Source organism: Lactuca virosa, chromosome 8, assembly GCF_052849685.1.
Source record: "Lactuca virosa cultivar CGN04683 chromosome 8, Lactuca_virosa_CGN04683_v6, whole genome shotgun sequence".
NCBI lineage: Eukaryota > Viridiplantae > Streptophyta > Magnoliopsida > Asterales > Asteraceae > Lactuca > Lactuca virosa.
In genome coordinates, this window is record NC_136433.1 from 233,097,997 (window position 1) to 233,116,333 (window position 18,337).

At 38.3% G+C, this 18,337-nt stretch overlaps 1 protein-coding gene across 1 annotated transcript; it reads left to right on the forward strand.

Moving 5' to 3' along the window:
• The first annotated feature begins 1,370 nt into the window (after positions 1-1,370).
• On the forward strand, positions 1,371-17,425 carry LOC145131325 (protein FAR-RED IMPAIRED RESPONSE 1-like). The gene is made up of 5 exons (XM_079066031.1): positions 1,371-1,663; positions 1,856-2,078; positions 2,291-2,644; positions 16,806-17,069; positions 17,126-17,425. Exons 1-5 carry the CDS (start codon positions 1,371-1,373, stop codon positions 17,423-17,425), a joined length of 1,434 nt encoding a protein of 477 aa, XP_078922157.1.
• Positions 17,426-18,337: the final 912 nt, after the last annotated feature.

The following is an 18,337-nucleotide window of genomic DNA, read 5'->3' on the forward strand; positions in this document are numbered from 1 at the left end:
GTCGTTTTATGCATTTATTGTGAAGTTTTACATCTGTATTGCAATTGTTTCATCGGATTTTTTTGTGAAGTTTGAGATCTCTATTGCAATTGCATCATCTGATCAGAGCTGATTCAATTTTCAATCAGATCGTTTTTACGGTCTGAAGTGAGACAGATTCGAAATTGATCAGGTTTTCATATGATCTTTATTGCGATTGTATCATCTGATCGGAGCTGATTTAATTTTCAAGCAGATCGTGTGTACGATATGAAGTGAGACAGATTCGAAATTAATTAGGTTTTCATATTTACGATTTTTTTTGTGTGTTTTTTGTTTTAATTTTGTTGTCATTCAGTTTCTATTTTATTTTATCATGATTTTCATCGATATTAAGATTGTTTTTGTTGTTTATTACATATCAATTGGTTTATTATGTCAAATTCGAGTGTTATTGATGGTGATTTGTATTATTCGATGTGTGAGAGTGAAGAAGAAGATGTTGAGAACTTATTTTTTGAAGGTATCACTTACTGAATTATTATTATGTTTTTAATTTTGGTGATGATCAAGTATTTACATATAAATCTATAAATCTAAATAAATTATTGTCTTATTCATATATGAATAAATGTGTGATAATTATAATTTCGAATTTATTATTATTTCCGTTTTATTCATATATGAATAAGTACTGTTTTATTTTATATTTTTTGAATCATATGAATTTCATGTATTAATATATGAATGTTTTATTCATGCATTAATAAAAAATGTTTTTTGGTTTATTCATGAATTTCATGTATTCATATATATGATTGTTTTATTCATATGTATGATTGTTTTATTCATGCATTAATAGATTAATTTAGATTTTAAAATTTTTTATCAGGTGAATCTTCGAGTTCAGTAGATGATTGTAGCAATGTAATTGGAGAACATGTCTATAAGCCAAATGTACCTGTTCAACTTATTCCATTTAAAGGTTTAATCTTCAAATCATTAAAGTTGGCCATCAAAATGTATTCTGAGTATGCTGAAATTGGTGGTTTTGATGTGAGACTGAGCATACAAACAAGGTTTGATAACAAGATTATAAAGAAGAAACATGTTATATGTAATCATGATGGCAAACAGAAAAAGAAATCTTGTGACACATTGGGTACAGTGGTGTTAAGAGGAAACGAAATTCAAATTCAAGAGTTATTGGTTGTCAAGCAAAGATTATATTTGAATCTGTGTATGGAACTCCAGATTATAAAGTTTTTCAGTTTGATGAACTTCACAACCATCCACTTGAGAAGAGAAGTGATTTAAAAAAAGCAAGACAAATGTCATATTAAAAAAAAGAGTTTATAGTGCGTGCTTCCACATCAAAAATAAGTCCAACTATGACTCATAAGTTATGGGCAAGTCTGAGAGGTGGGTATGAGTTTGTAAAGCCCAAAGTAGTTGACTATAAAAATTTAAGGAGAGATATCAACAGGGTTATAGGTTATAAAGATGCCAAGTTAATAGTAAACACAATGAATGACCGTCAAGTTCACTATCCAAATTACTCATTTGAGTTTAATTGTCAAGATGATGTTTTCGACTCTCTGTTTTGGGCTGATGAAATGGAGAAGGCATATTATGCTGAATTTGGTGATATTATCTTGTTTGATGCGACTTTTCGAACAAACAAGTAAGTTATTCCATCTACTTTTTTATAACTTATTCATATATGAATATTTTAACTTTATGTTTAATGTTCAGTTTTTAATATTGAAATTATTTTAATAATATACTGTAACTCTATTCATACATGAATATTTTTATATTTACTTATGAATACATCAAAAATTGACTTTAATGGACACTTTTTTTTGTGTTATAGGTATCGAATGGTTTTTGTTCCATTTACTACTATTGACCATCATAAAAAATCAATTACTGCTGGAGCGGGGTTGCTAAGCAATGAAAGCATTGAGTCCTACTCTTGGTTGCTTAAAACGTTTCTTAAAACTCATGGGAAAGAACCAACACTAGTTTTAACCGATCAAGATGCGCAACAAAACAAGCTATTGAGAATGTGTTTCCTAATTCAAAACACTGATTATGTATGTGACATATAATGAAGAAGTTGAAAAACAAGGTATTATTTTAATATATTTCAAATATGTTACATAATATTAGTTATTCATAGATGAATTTAATAATTTTTTCAAATATTAGTATACTCATTTATGAATATTTATTATTATTTTACTTAGTAATATTTATTTATTTATGAATAAATATAGAGGTTTATTTTATTTTTGTTTTAATACAGATATCAGATGATTTATTTACGAACACATACTTTAGAAAAAGATTCTCGAAGCTTGTTTGGGACATGAATATGAAACCTGATGTCTTTGTGGTGAAGTGGGGTTTGCTTATGAAGCAATTCAATCTTGAAGAAACGAGATGGTTTAATGACATGTTTACAAAACGTGATTCACGGATACCTGGATATTTTAACGATATTCCAATGCGTGGGTTGATGAAGACTACGTCGAGGTCAGAGAGTATGAATTCATTCTTTAATACCTACTCAGAAAGTGGTAATTTACTTTTGAATTTCATGATGAATTACGACACTTCCATTCAAAAGCAAAGGAATACTCAACGAGAGCTTGATAAGGCAACAAAGAAAGCATCATATAAAATGGAAACACCCCGAGAAATATAACTACAAGCATCAAAAGTTTATACAAGTACATTATTTTTTGAGGTGCAAAAGAAAATATATAAAACAACTTTTTTCTGTAGATACTCCTATGTTGGTATTGAAGATGGGTGGGAAGTTTACAGTGTACAACACAACAACAGTAAAAGCGAATTTAAAAATGAATTCGAGGAAATTTAATAGTTTTTTATGAATAATGTAATGTTTATATATAAATATGAGAATATTCATATATGAATATTTTGATATTTTAAAATTAGAACATGTTCATATATGAACTTAATTTCTTATATGAATATTTATAATGTTATTATTTGTGACATCTCCAATTTCACGGCCAGAAAAGACCGATTTAATTTATGCTTTTAAATAAAACCAAAGTAATCATTTGATTAAAAGAGTTGCGGAATTTGTTACCAAAACAAAACATGATAAGAATTTATTAAAACATTTCATAAAGAAATGTATTTTCATTATATGACAAAATCTCGGGATGTCATGTTCCGATACAGACCAAAAGCATAGATAATACAAAATAGACCTTACAACAGTTATACATAACTACTGGTCTATAATCCAAAAATATCTTGACAATGTCATCCAACTTATGCTCTCGTGCCATTACCTGTAATACAAGAAAAACTGAGTGGGTCAGGCTTGGGAGCCTGGTGAGCATATTGGGTTTTCAACCCACAATAAATAATTATATTTAGTTCATTAACCAACAATAACCCGATTACCCATTCCCGTTATCCTCAGTTTATATCCCTAAAACAACTATCACAAGGGACCTAGTCTAAGGATTTTCATCGGGATGGACATTACCGCGAAGGGGTTTCCTCCACAATAAATGTCCTAAAGGCAACCATGAGGGGGATAGAGTACAACGGCGAACACATCGTTCACAAGCACCTATAGATTATGAGCCTGCTAGCGTTCCACTGGACAGTCTAGAAAGAGTCCGTGGTCGTCATCCATACTCCGCTAGATGACTAGATCAACAACAACATCGAGGCCTCTCATCATTTTACTTCATCACACAACAACTGTCTACCCATGTTCTACCCAACAAATTAGTAGATAAAAATATATACATTTATATACAGCTTAAAACCTGTACAAATCATTCATTCAACAATTATTTGAAATAAGCAAATAATATACAAACACATGACATGTATTTTGTAGAGAATACTTCGTATCTATGTGTTAGGAGAAAATAAATATACACTCACATGATAAGACAATGATCGGACAACACCTCGTCTCTTAAAATAATCGTTTCCGATAAAACCGGGATGTTTTCCCAAAAACCGGGCTTCTTGCGGGCAGAGTTTTGGCTTGAAAATATAATTTTCTCGGGAACTTCGGAGCGTCGGGACTTGCTTCGGGGCTTCGGGGGTATTTCTCGCAAAGTAGAAGAAAGAAAAAGGGGTGAAGAAGTGGAAAATTAGAAAAAAGATCGGCAACCCTCGAGTTCTATTTATAGGGTGCTGAACCCCTGATTATGCTGGGCGTAACCCCAGAGTACGCTGGGCGTACTCCCCTGTCGACATGTACGCTGGGCGTACTGGGTGGATAAGACCGGAGGCTTTCGAGGCAGCGACGTGGCTCATTCGTGGCCAAGTACCCGAGTACGCTGGGCGTACTCCGTATTTCCAAACTTCTAAAATTTGTATCTTTCACATACGAGCTCTGTTTTCGACGTTCTTTATATCCACGCGTAGGTGAGATTATGCTCTACAGCTTTCATTTAGACCCCGTCGGCTAATTTTAAATTTATTTTTTATTATATTATTTTTAGTAGGCCGGGACAGGACAACTCCGTTGGAAATTCATAACTCCTTCATCTGACGTCCGTTTTCGTCTGTCTTTTTACCGTTGGACTACTATCGACGAGATCTTCGATTATTGTTTAGATTGTTTCGGCTAGAAACCACTCGATCTCATATTCGAGTTTTGGGCTGCATACTGTTAAGCTGAAACTTAGAAAAATCATAACTTCCTCATACGAAGTCAGATTTGGACGTTCTTTTTATGCACGCTCTCGGTTTAACGTATTGTACGACTTTCGTTTAGATCACTAAGGCTAAAAATCGCTCTATCGTAAATTCACATTTTACGTCATTCAGCGTCGTGCCGGTTCTGTCGCGAAACTTCGACAGGTCATAACTTCTTCATTATAACTCGGATTTCCGTACTCTTTATATCTCCAGAATCCTTGTTTCAACCACTACAACTTTATACTTAGATATCGGCTTTATTTAATATTTATTTCTGACACTCATTTTTATTCTTAATTCATTAATCATAATAATTAAGTAAATAAACACATAATTTTCACATAATTTCTCTTTATTCATTCAAAATGAGTTACAAAGGTTGACCTAGACTATTACATCAACATTAATGCCTAGCCTAGAAACACGGGTGTTACAATTCTCTTCACCTTAGGATGATTCCGTCCCCAGAATCACACATCAACAAACAAATGCAGATAGCGACTCATCATGTCACTCTCCGTTTCCCAGGTGATATTTTGTCACACCCCGAAACCATGATGGCGGAAACGTTCCGGGGTGGAGGACGTCATGTATAACATCACAACCAATGTAAAATAGCAATCATAGCAACGCAACCATTACAATGAATACTTAAATAAAAATGTTTACATCAATTTGGAAATCGTCTGAAACTTGTTTGAATTACATCATATAGTTTGTATGAATATAAACATTAAAATCTTATTGCTCCAACTTCTCAAAAATCCAGCAGGTACCTGTCTACTGATTTCCTGAGAATACAAGCAGTTTGAAAATATCAGCATAAAGCTGGTGAGTTCATAAGCTGTAGTTTGTAGTGAAATCTTGTTGATGAGTTAGCAAAAATGTTTGTATAGTTTCAAGAAAATCCGATATTTTCTTTAGTGAAAATGTAGGGTTATCAGTTCTGTAATAAACCATGAATATCTGTATGTTTCCAAGAAAATCCGATATTTTCTTTAGTGAAAAGGTAGCGTTATCGATTCCGTATAAAACCATGAATGTTCGTTACTGAAAACTGTAGTGATATGCGAAAATACTACCTCATGTGACTAACTAAAGCTAATCATGAAGTATAAGTATTTTGTATGTGAAACCATTGCATAATCGGTTCTGTTTGAAAACCCTGGCTTTAGCCAGTATACGTAGTGTGTTTTAGTTCTATTTAGTATCAATAAAACCGTTGAAGAGTGCCAGATTGTAAACTAAAGATGATTTATACATAATGTGAGTCGTATAACCATGCTTGATATGACTAGAGACCTTTCCAACGTTCTTCAGGCGTCGAGTTAAATGACATTTGTCACCCTAGGCATGCCTGCCCAACTGTAGCTAGCAGTTCGGGTGTGGGATTGTCAGTCCCGAATAGATATATTCACAAATCTCACGCTCTCCCTCCAGGAGACTCTGGTTATACTATGATAGGATTTATTTATGTACACCTAAGGGTACAGTAACGAAGTAGCGCCTCACAGTAGCGTACAATCTAGTTTACATGTAGTGTAGTAGCGTTCTACCATAGTGAAAATCCGTAGTGATAATTACAGTTATGAGTACCATGATAAAGTAGTGATTCAAACTGTAAACTATTTCTGTCTTAGTGCATATGTTTAGTAGTGAAAGTTTCTGTACTTGATATGTTTAGAAAAATCCCAAACTATACCGATTATAGTTTGCATGTATAACGTAGTGAATTGCGAATCCGGAAAACTATGCAATTTTAGTGAAAAACGACCCTTATGCTCAACATAGTACAAAAGGGTTAATGTATGAGGATTGCATGAGTTTTATACTTGTTAAAAGCTCTTTGTGTTAACAAAAGCATTTATGGTTTAGCTTGTATTCCCCCCTAAAAACGTTTGAAAACCAGTAAAAATGTATGGGTATGAACTCACCTCGGGTAAGTGGTTTGATTGAAGGATAGATACAGAAAGCTGGGTGTTCAAGTGAAGCCTTGAACACGATTCGATCCTAATTAACATGCACTGACACATAAACGAGTCAAATGAAGGTATTTCACTACTAAATACCATTGGAATTCACTCTAGGGACTTGAAATTACTTGCACCAAGTGATAGAACCTTGTAGGATTGAGTATAGGGGGTGTATAGCCACTTGTAGTGTGTGTGCGGCCATGGGTGTGCGGCCCAATGGGTGTGCGGCCGTACACTCATGAAATGTGGTGTCTTTGAAGTGCTCTCAAGGTCCATACCCACATCCACGAAGTGTTCTAGGTCTATACTCAATTGTAGTGCAAGATAAAGGGGTCCTAGAGGTGGGTTTGCGGCCCTATGTTGAGTGTGTGGTCGCACACAAGAGTGTGTGGTCGCACACTTGGGTGTGCTGCCGCACAAGGGTGTGTGCGGCCGTACACAGGTGTGTGCGGTCGTACACCCCTCAAAATGATGCCCAAATCATCCATTCTAAGGTGTAACATGGCTAGGGGCATGTCTACATCGAATATGGAAGTTAAACCCTCACTTTGGAGGGTGTTTTAAGGGTGTGCGGCCGCACTCACTTTCAAACACGAAGAACATGTCGTTTTTGCACACATAGAGCTTGGATAGAGTGGTCTTTCATGGATTGTAGGCTAGAGGAAGAAGCACTCACGTTCTTGAAGCTTTGGACGGTTCAAAGTTGGAGAAACTTGAGAGGAAACGATGTTGTGTGCTGCCAAGGTGCTAAAGGAATGAAAGGAAGGGGGCTACCCTTTATATAGGGGCAAGGGTGCTGCCCAAAAACGAGTGTGCTGCCAAGGGAGTGGGTGTGCGGCCGCACACCCATGTGTACGGCCGTACACTCCTCCAAGAGGTGTGTATGGCCCGATTTTCTCACTATTCAACACTCTGACTCATTCCAAAACTCAACCTTGGTTATATACAAGCTTAGAACACTTAAATGAGCCCTTAAATAGCACTAGAAATCAACAAAACAAGTTGAATATTGACTGAATTGGCTAAGCGTACAAGATAGAAGTTCCGGGTTGTTACATCATCCCCCTGTTAGAGGGAATTTCGTCCCGAAATTCAAGAATAGAGCACAGTCATGAACTTGGAAAGAGATGGGGATACTTATGCTTCATTGAATCCTCGCGCTCCCAAGTGAATTCAAGACCCCGCTTGGCATTCCAGCGGACCTTCACTATCGGGATGCGACTCTGTTTCGTACGCTTGACTTCTCGATCCATGATTTCGACAGGTTCTTCCATGAAGTGTAGACCCTCGTCCAATTCGATCTCGTCGAGAGGAATCACAAGTGTCTCGTCGGACAGACACTTCTTTAGGTTCGACACCTGGAAGACAGGATGGACGTTGCTGAGTTCTCGCGGTAACTGTAGTTTGTATGCTACGGGACCGATCCTAGCAAGGATCTCAAATGGTCCAATGTACCTTGGGTTTAGCTTTCCACGTTTTCCGAAACGTATCATGCCTTTCCAGGGTGAGACCTTCAGGAGGACGCGGTCTCCAACCTGGAATTCCAAGGGTTTTCGTCTCTTATCGGCGTAGCTCTTTTGTCTATCCCGAGATGCTTTCAGTCGCTCTCGGATTCGTACGATCTTTTCTGTTGTCTCACGGATGATTTCAGGTCCAGTGAGAGTACTGTCGGGGGCTTGACCCCTGGCTAGCTGCGTGTCACCCACTTCAGCCCAGCACATAGGGGATCTGCACTTGCGGCCATAGAGGGCTTCAAACGGCGCAGCCTTGATGCTGGTATGATAGCTGTTGTTGTAGGAAAACTCGACCAAAGGAAGATGAGTGTCCCATGACATACCAAAGTCGATGACACATGCTCTCAACATATCTTCCAATGTCTGGATCGTCCTCTCACTTTGACCATCTGTTTGAGGATGATAAGCTGTGCTCATATCCAACTTAGTTCCCAGCGCCTTCTGAAGTGATTGCCAGAACCTTGAGGTGAACCTGCTATCTCGGTCGGAGATAATGGATATAGGTACCCCGTGAAGGTGAAATATCTTGCGAATGTAGATCTGCGTGAGTCTCTCCATTTTGAAGTTTTCTTTGATTGGCAGGAAGTTAGCGGATTTTGTCAACCGATCGACAATTACCCAGAGGGCGTCGTGCCCACTCAGGGATCTAGGTAACTTAGTGATAAAATCCATTGTTATCATTTCCCACTTCCACTCAGGTATTTCTGGCTGCTGAAGTAAACCTGAGGGCTTCTGATACTCCACCTTCACCTTGGCGCAAGTCAAGCACTTGGCCACGAAGGTTGCAATTTCTGCTTTCATGTTTGGCCACCAATAAAGCTGCTTGAGATCCAGATACATCTTATTTGAACCTGGGTGAACGGAGTATTTCGTTTTATGAGCCTCATTCATGACAACCTCTCTGTACCCGCCAAACTTTGGGGTCCAGATCCGGTTCATGAAATAGTACACTTCGTCTCCCTTAACCTCTAAGTTCTTGTCCATTCTCCATAATGCTTCATCCGCCACTTTTTCCGGTTTCAAGGCTTCCAGCTGAGCCTCTCTGATTTGCGCGGATAAATGGGAATGAACGGTCATTGTCAATGCCTTCGCCTTTCGCCCTGAATACTCCTTTCGGCTGAGGGCATCTGCTACGACATTGGCCTTGCCGGGATGGTAGCGAATTTCGCACTCGTAGTCACTGAGTAGCTCTACCCATCGTCGTTGTCTCATGTTTAACTCCTTCTGATCGAAGATGTGCTGCAGGCTCTTATGATCGGTGAAGATAGTGCACTTGGTTCCATAGAGATAGTGTCTCCAGATTTTCAATGCAAAGACCACTGCTCCCAATCTAGATCGTGAGTTGTGTAATTGACCTTGTGTGTTTTTAACTGCCTCGAGGCATAAGTGATAACCTTTCCTCGTTGCATGAGCACACAACCTAGGCCCTGATTGGATGCATCACAGTAGACAACGAAGTCTTTCGTCCCTTCGGGCAGGGACAAGATAGGTGCGCTGCATAGGGCCTGCTTCAATGTTTGAAACGCAGTGTCTTGCTTGACTCCCCAACTAAAGGTTACACCTTTTTGTGTCAGGGTAGTTAGAGGCTTAGCGATTCAGGAGAAGTTCTGGATGAACCTGCGATAATAGCCCGCGAGACCCAAGAATTGCCGGATTTTTGTGGGTGTCTTTGGTGCAGACCAATTTTCAATCGCTTTAATCTTGGAAGGGTCCACGTGTATTCCTTCCTTGCTAATCACGTGACCTAGGAAATTTACCTTCCTGATCCAGAACTCACACTTTGAAAATTTCGCGTATAGCTTTTCCGCCCTTAATGTTTCCAACACCTGCCTCAAGTGTTGTTTATGATCACCCTCACTCCGCGAATAGACAAGTATATCATTGATGAACACGATCACGAACTTGTCTAGGAAAGGGCGGCACACCCGATTCATCAGATCCATGAATATTGCCGGTGCGTTGGTCAGACCAAAGGGCATTACTACAAACTCGTAGTGTCCATAGCGAGTTCGGAATGCTGTCTTGGGCACATCACTCTCGTGAACTCGCAGCTGATGGTACCCTGATCTTAGATCTATCTTTGAAAAGTAACTGGCTCCCTGCAGCTGATCGAAAAGGTCGTCGATTCTGGGTAAAGGATAGCGGTTCTTGATCGTTAGCTTGCTTAGTTCTCGGTAGTCAATGCACATCCGAAAAGATCCATCTTTCTTTTTCACGAATTAGATCGGAGCTCCCCAGGGTGAGGAACTCGGCCTTATGAACCCTTTGCTGATAAGCTCATTGAGTTGGCTGGATAGCTCTTGTATTTCTGCCGACGCTAAACGATAAGGAGATTTAGCTACAGGAGTAGCTCCAGGGATTAAGTCGATACGAAATTCGACTTGACGCTCGGGAGGAATTCCTGGGAGGTCTTCAGGGAAGACATCAGGGAAGTTGTAGACTTCGGGAAGACTCTCGAGGTCTTTTCCTTTTTGTGTCTTATCAACAACATGAGCTAGAAACGTATGGCATTCCTTCCGCATGTACTTCTGAGCTTTGATGCACGAGATGATACGAAGGTTCGAGCTAAGCTTATCTCCGTAAATCATGAGGGTTTCACCAGGGGGAAGATTGAGACGTATAGCTTTCTCGAAACAAAGAATATCAGCACGATAGGAGCTCAACCAGTCCATGCCGATGATGACATCAAAGCTCTTGATAGATACCGACATAAGATCGATGGGAAAGGAGTGATTGTCTAGGGTAAGAGTACATCCTATGAATATGTCGTTAACGCTCTCTTTCTTTCCGTTAGCCATTTCGACGGTGAACGTTTCGGTTAAAGGTTGGGATTTACATTTGATTAGATGCTTGAATGCATGACTAACAAAACTCCTCTCCGCACTAGAATCGAAAAGAATGCATGCATAAGAGTTGTCAAGGAGGAACGTACCCGTAACAACGGTAGGATCAGCGACCGCTTCATCCTGGCCCAACGCCAAAACTCTTCCTGTATTGCCTCCAGTCGTTGCCTTGGGGCAGTTTCTCCTGAAGTGCCCAACCTCTCCACATCCATAACAAGCTTGACCCGCACCTGATCCCGCAGTCTGGTTGGTTGGTTGTGCTGGCACCTTGCAGTATCGAGCTGTGTGACCCTTCTTCCCACAGCTGTTGCAACTCAACTCACGGCAGGGTCTGTGATGATGGAAGTTACACTTGTTGCACAAAGGTAGTTTCCCAGCATAAACACTGGTAGGAGCTTGGGTGGTTGGAACAGTAGTTGGGGTAGCAGCAGGAGCAGTAACAACATGAACTGCCACTGTGTGTTGTTTCTTGGAGGGCTCCTGCGAAGGCTGACCCTTCCGCTTGTTCCATGATTTCTTCTTCTTCCCACCACTTTCCTTCTGTGGCTCGGAAACAGCTTCCACCTCATCTAGATCAACCCCATTATCGATCAGAACCTGCACCAGATCCTTGGCGCTCTCAAATGTCGTCGGTCTAGCAGCCAAGACATTTCCTTTGGTTGGTTGTGTCAGTCCCCGGATGTACCTCTCGATTTTCTTGCTTTCCTAGGTGACCATTCCCGGACAGAGAAGCACCAGATCAAAGAATCTGGCAGTGTAGGCAGCAATGTCAGAACCCTTCATCTTCAAGTTCCAAAGTTCGTGCTCCAACTTTTGCACCTCGCCCCTCGGGCAGTATTCAGCCAGCATGAGTTCCTTTAGTCTTTCCCAACCCATGGTTTTGACTCGACCATTCCACCAGGTCAAAGCTCTGTCAGTGAAGGTGCAGGCGGCGAACTTCACCTTGTTGGCTTCGGAACAGGCGCAAATTTCGAAGATGGATTCGATCTTCTCGAACCATCGAGTCAGAGCGATGACTCCTCCGTTTCCGTCGAAGGACTTGGGCTTTGTAGTCATGAAGTCCTTGTAGGAACACTCCTTTTGATGTCCCTGACTTCCATCTTGCCGTTGGGGGTCGGTTCCACCTCCAGCCCCACCGGAGTTCACTTGTGCCATTGTTGCGGTTACAGCGGCGGTAACTGCTGCCTGGAACATGACGGGGTCGAACTGGGGTTGTGGTGGCGGCAGAGTGTCGTTCCTTCTGTTGGGTCTTGGTCGAGGAGGCATCTTCTTCTAGAAACAATCAGGAAGAAGAGGATGGTAAGTCCTCAAGATATATGAAACATGATATATCTCATCCTGATAATGAAAGCATTCCACCAAGCGATAAGCACAGGAAGGTTACTAATGCAAGAAGGTTATTGCTACGAAATAGATGAGTAGCAAGACTAAGAATGAATCTCTTCATTGAATTTGGCTCTAGCAAAATACTCCTATAGTATTTTATGATGAAAGTTTTAGGCCTGCTGTAACACCACCGTCACACCCAAGCACATGTTGGTCATGTTTTGATTGAATATAGTTGATCAGGCTATATTCACCCGAAACATGATTACATAACTGCCCAGATTTAACCGTAGTGTCCCAACATTCAAATACTTTTTGAGCTGTTCCACTAATGACACGAATTCTGTTATGTATGCATGCTCGTATACTTTTTATAAAAATACTTATATTTTTGAAAGTATGCTTTTAGTGTAGAGCACTTAGGCCCCTTTAGCGTTTATAGTTGTATACCATGTAAGGTTCGGTATACTAGTTCGCTATAAACAAGGGCTCTGATACCAATCTGTCACACCCCGAAACCGTGATGGCGGAAACGTACCGGGGTGGAGGACGTCATGTATAGCATCACAGCCAATGTAAAATAGCAATCATAGCAACGCAACCATTACAATGAATACTTAAATAAAAATGTTTACATCAATTTGGAAATCGTCTGAAACTTGTTTGAATTACATCATATAGTTTGTATGAATATAAACATTAAACTCTTATTGCTCCAACTTCTCAAAAATCCAGCAGGTACCTGTCTACTGATTTCCTGAGAATACAAGCAGTTTGAAAATATCAGCATAAAGCTGGTGAGTTCATAAGCAATAGTTTGTAGTGAAATCTTGTTAATGAGTTAGCAAAAATGTTTGTATAGTTTCAAGAAAATTTGATATTTTCTTTAGTGAAAATGTAGGGTTATCAGTTCTGTAATAAACCATGAATATCTGTATGTTTCCAAGAAAATCCGATATTTTCTTTAGTGAAAAGGTAGCGTTATCGATTCCGTATAAAACCATGAATGTTCGTTACTGAAAACTGTAGTGATATGCGAACATACTACTTCATGTTACTAACTAAAGCTAATCATGAAATATAAGTATTTTGTATGTGAAACCATTGCATAATCGGTTCTGTTTGAAAACCCTGGCTTTAGCCAGTATACGTAGTGTGTTTTAGTTCTATTTAGTATAAATAAAACCGTTGAAGAGTGCCAGATTGTAAACTAAAGATGATTTATACATAATGTGAGTCGTATAACCATGCTTGATATGACTAGAGACCTTTCCAACGTTCTTCAGGCATCGAGTTAAATGACATTTGTCACCCTAGGCATGCCTGCCCAACTGTAGCTAGCAGTTCGGGTGTGGGATTGTCAGTCATGAATAGATATATTCACAAATCTCACGCTCTCCCTCCAGGAGACTCTGGTTATACTATGATAGGATTTATTTCTGTACACCTAAGGGTACAGTAACGAAGTAGCGCCTCACAGTATCGTACAATCTAGTTTACATGTAGTGTAGTAGCGTTCTACCATAGTGAAAATCCGTAGTGATAATTACAGTTATGAGTACCATGATAAAGTAGTGATTCAAACTGTAAACTATTTCTGTCTTAGTGCTATGTTTAGTAGTGAACGTTTCTGTACTTGATATGTTTAGAAAAATCCCAAACTATACCGATTATAGTTTGCATGTATAACGTAGTGAATTGCGAATCCGGAAAACTATGCAATTTTAGTGAAAAACGACCCTTATGCTCAACATAGTACAAAAGGGTTAATGTATGAGGATTGCATGAGTTTTATACTTGTTAAAAGCTCTTTGTGTTAACAAAAGCATTTATGGTTTAGCTTGTATTCCCCCCTGAAAACGTTTGAAAACCAGTAAAAATGTAGGGGTATGAACTCACCTCGGGTAAGTGGTTTGATTGAAGGATAGATACAGAAAGCTGGGTGTTCAAGTGAAGCCTTGAACACGATTCGATCCTAATTAACACACAATGACACATAAACGAGTCAAATGAAGGTATTTCACTACTAAATACCATTAGAATTCACTCTAAAGACTTGAAATTACTTGCACCAAGTGATAGGACCTTGTAGGATTGAGTATAGGGGGTGTATGGCCACTTGTAGTGTGTGTACGGCCATGGGTGTGCGGCCCAATGGGTGTGCGACCGTACACTCATGAAATGTGGTGTCTTTGAAGTGCTCTCAAGGTCCATACCCACATCCACGAAGTGTTCTAGGTCTATACTCAATTGTAGTGCAAGATAAAGGGCTCCTAGAGGTGGGTTTGCGACCCTATGTTGAGTGTGTGGTCGCACACTTGGGTGTGCTGCCGCACACTTGGAGTGTGCTACCGCACAAGGGTGTGTGCGGCCGTACACAGGTGTGTGCAGTCGTACACCCCTCAAAATGATGCCCAAGTCGTCCATTCCAAGGTGTAACAAGGCTAGGAGCATGTATACATCGAATATGGAAGTTAAACCCTCACTTTGGAGGGTGTTTTAAGGGTGTGCGGCCGCACTCACTTTCAAACACGAAGAACATGTCGTTTTTGCACACATAGAGCTTGGTTAGAGTGGTCTTTCATGGATTGTAAGCTAGAGGAAGAAGGACTCACGTTCTTGAAGCTTTGGACAGTTCAAAGTTGGAGAAACCTTAGAGGAAACGATGTTGTGTGCTGCCAAGGTGCTAAAGGAATGAAAGGAAGGGGGCTACCCTTTATATAGGGGCAAGGGTGCTGCCCAAAAACGAGTGTGCTGCCAAGGGAGTGGGTGTGCGGCCGCACACCCATGTATACGGCCGTACACTCCTCCAAGAGGTGTGTATGGCCCGATTTTCTAACTATTCAACACTCTGACTCATTCCAAAACTCAACCTTGGTTATATACAAGCTTAGAACACTTAAATGAGCCCTTAAATAGCACTAGAAATCAACAAAACAAGTTGAATATTGACTGAATTGGCTAAGCGTACAAGATAGAAGTTCCGGGTTGTTACAGATTTGGCCCATTCGTATGTTTCCAACGGACAAGCACTAATTCGACCATCTTGCGTCGCAACTTCTTAGTCTTTCGGTTAACGATTGCCTCTGGTTCTTCAATCAACCTTTTGTTCTCATCAATCCTTAACTCAGAATTTGGAATTATATCGGGAACTTCTCCCGTGAACTTCCTCAAATAACACACATGGAAAGTGTTATGAATTTCATTCAGTTCTTCGGGTAATTCGAGCTTGTAAGCTTGGTTCCCAATCCTCTAAAGAACTTTAAACGGTCCAATAAACCTTGGACTTAACTTTCCCCTTTTACCAAATCTTATAAGTCCCTTCCACGACGAGACTTTAAGCAAAACCGAATCTCCAACTTCAAAAGTCATCGGTCGTCTTTTCTTGTCAGCATAGCTCTTTTGACGATCCTGAGCTGCTAACATTCTTTCCCTGATTATTTTCAGCTTTTCAGCAGTCTGATGGACTATCTCCGGTCCCATAAACTGCTTTTCCCCAGCCTCAAGCCAACAAGACGGCGTACGGCACTTCTGTCCGTACAACGCTTGATAAGGTGCCATCTTTACGCTCGAGTGGAAACTATTATTGTAGGAAAATTCTACCAAAGGTAAGTGTTCATCCCAGTTACCTTGGAATTCCAGGGTACATGCTCTCAGCATATCTTCAAGTGTTTGTATCGTTCTTTCGCTCTGACCATCAGTCTGTGGATGGTAAGCTGTACTTAAACACAACTTGGTACCCAATTCCTCTTGTAGACTTCTCCAAAACCTTGAGGTGAAACGGCTGTCACGATTTGATACTTAGAAAAATCATAACTTCCTCATACGAAGTCAGATTTGGACGTTCTTTTTATGCACGCTCTCGGTTTAACGTATTCTACGACTTTAGTTTAGATCACTAAGGCTAAAAATCGCTCTATCTTAAATTCACATTTTACGTCATTCAGCGTCGTGCCGGTTCTGTTGCGAAACTTCGACAGGTCATAACTTCTTCGTTATAACTCGGATTTCCGTACTCTTTATATCTCCGGAATCCTTGTTTCGACCACTACAACTTTATCCTTAGATATCGGCTTTATTTAATATTTATTTCTGATGCTCATTTTTATTCTTAATTCATTAATCATAATAATTAAGTAAATAAACACATAATTTTCACATAATTCCTATTTATTCATTCAAAATGAGTTACAAAGGTTGACCTAGACTATTACATCAACATTAATGCCTAGCCTAGAAACACGGGCGTTACAATATTCATATATGCATATTAATATATGATTATTCGAATATGAATTATTATATATGATTAGAATATAATATTCATATACAAATACTTATATATGATTGTTCGTATATGAGTATTCATATATGAATATGAGTATTTATATATGATTTTAAATGTGTAAATTCTGTTTAAATTGTTTTTTCATTTTTTTATTATGTTTTTGTATCAGGTTGAAATAAAAGTTGAAGAGAAAGAAATAAATTGCAGTTGTGAACATTTCAATCGTATGAGTGTTTTATGCAGACATGCTTTTACAATAATGATGAGATGTGGTGTTAAAAAAATTCTTAAAAGGTACATTCTGAAAAGATGGAGAAAGGACATGATATCAAGAAATTATCGTTTTAGTTCTCATAAATCCGATTCAGGGGATCGTGAGAATGTGAAGCTAGTCAATGATTCATATTATAGTTTTGAATCATGTTTGGATATTGTAAGAGATGGCAAAAAAAATTGGCTTTGTTTGCTGAGAAACAACAGATGCTGTAGAAGGAATTTGAGAGTGATTATACATCTGGTGGATTGAAAAGCAAGACGGATGGTGAAGTCATATGCAAGCTTATGGGTGTTTCTATTCCTATTCCAAAAGAGATTAATATTCATGTTCCGCAAGTTCAAAGCAATAAAGGTTCTAGAATCAAGAAAAGAATTCCAACTGCAGGTGAAGCATCATATGTTAATTCTAAAAAAGAACATAGAATGTGCTCAGGATGTGGAGAACGAGTTCCTCACTATTTACGTACATGTCTAGTAAGAATTGCCGCTGCTCAATCAACAAAAGACATCTAGGTTTTTTTAGTGTTATTTCGTTCTATTCATTTATGAATATATGCAAATAATAATCATAAACAATAATATTCATGTTGAATAATACAGTATTCTTGTGTCATTATGGATTTATCAGAAGCTACTACTTAAGCCATTTATATATTAATATGGAAAATTCATATGTGAAATACATGTTAATTATAAATGAATATATCATATTTGTTTTTTAATTTACTAATATATAAGTTATATTCATATCTGAAATTTTTTAAATTCACATATTATTTCTAACTTAATCACAAATGAATACATCATATTTGTATTCATTTATCATTGAAGACATTATTATTTACATATTAAATGTAAATGAATATATCATATTGGTATTAATTTATGAATAAACATAAATAAAATTAAAAACTATCAGAAATGAATACATCATAAATGAATACAAATATGATGTATTCATGATATTTATTTATTAATTTACTAATAAATAAGTTATATTCATATCTGAACTTTGTTAAATTCACATATTATTCCTAACTTAATCATAAATGAAAACATCATATTTGTATTCATTTATGATTAAAGACATTATTATTTGCATATTAAACGTAAATGAATATATCATATTGGTATTCATTTATGAATAAATAGAAATAAAATTGAAAACTATCAAAAACAATCACACCTGTTGACAAATCATTATCATAAACTTCGAAAATATTTGAATATAAAAAGCAAACAGAAATAAGCAAACTTGTTTCTATTACATAATCATTCAATACAAAATAATAAAACCTGTTCACAAGCATTTCACACACTATTTAAATGATGTTCAAAAACACTTAACAAACTATCTAAAACTTGTTCACAAACTTTTTTCACAAAACCATTTTACATGTCATCCAAAAGTATTCAAATTTTACA

What these genes read in the sequence shown, in the direction of transcription:
- LOC145131325 (XM_079066031.1), top strand. Translation starts at nt 1,371, where the DNA reads ATGACTCATAAGTTATGGGCAAGTCTGAGAGGTGGGTATGAGTTTGTA. An exon ending in TAATTCAAAACACTGATTAT is followed by an intron (nt 2,079 to 2,290) that starts GTATGTGACATA and finishes GTTTTAATACAG; the next exon opens with ATATCAGATGATTTATTTAC. An exon ending in TTGAATCATGTTTGGATATT is followed by an intron (nt 17,070 to 17,125) that starts GTAAGAGATGGC and finishes CAGATGCTGTAG; the next exon opens with AAGGAATTTGAGAGTGATTA.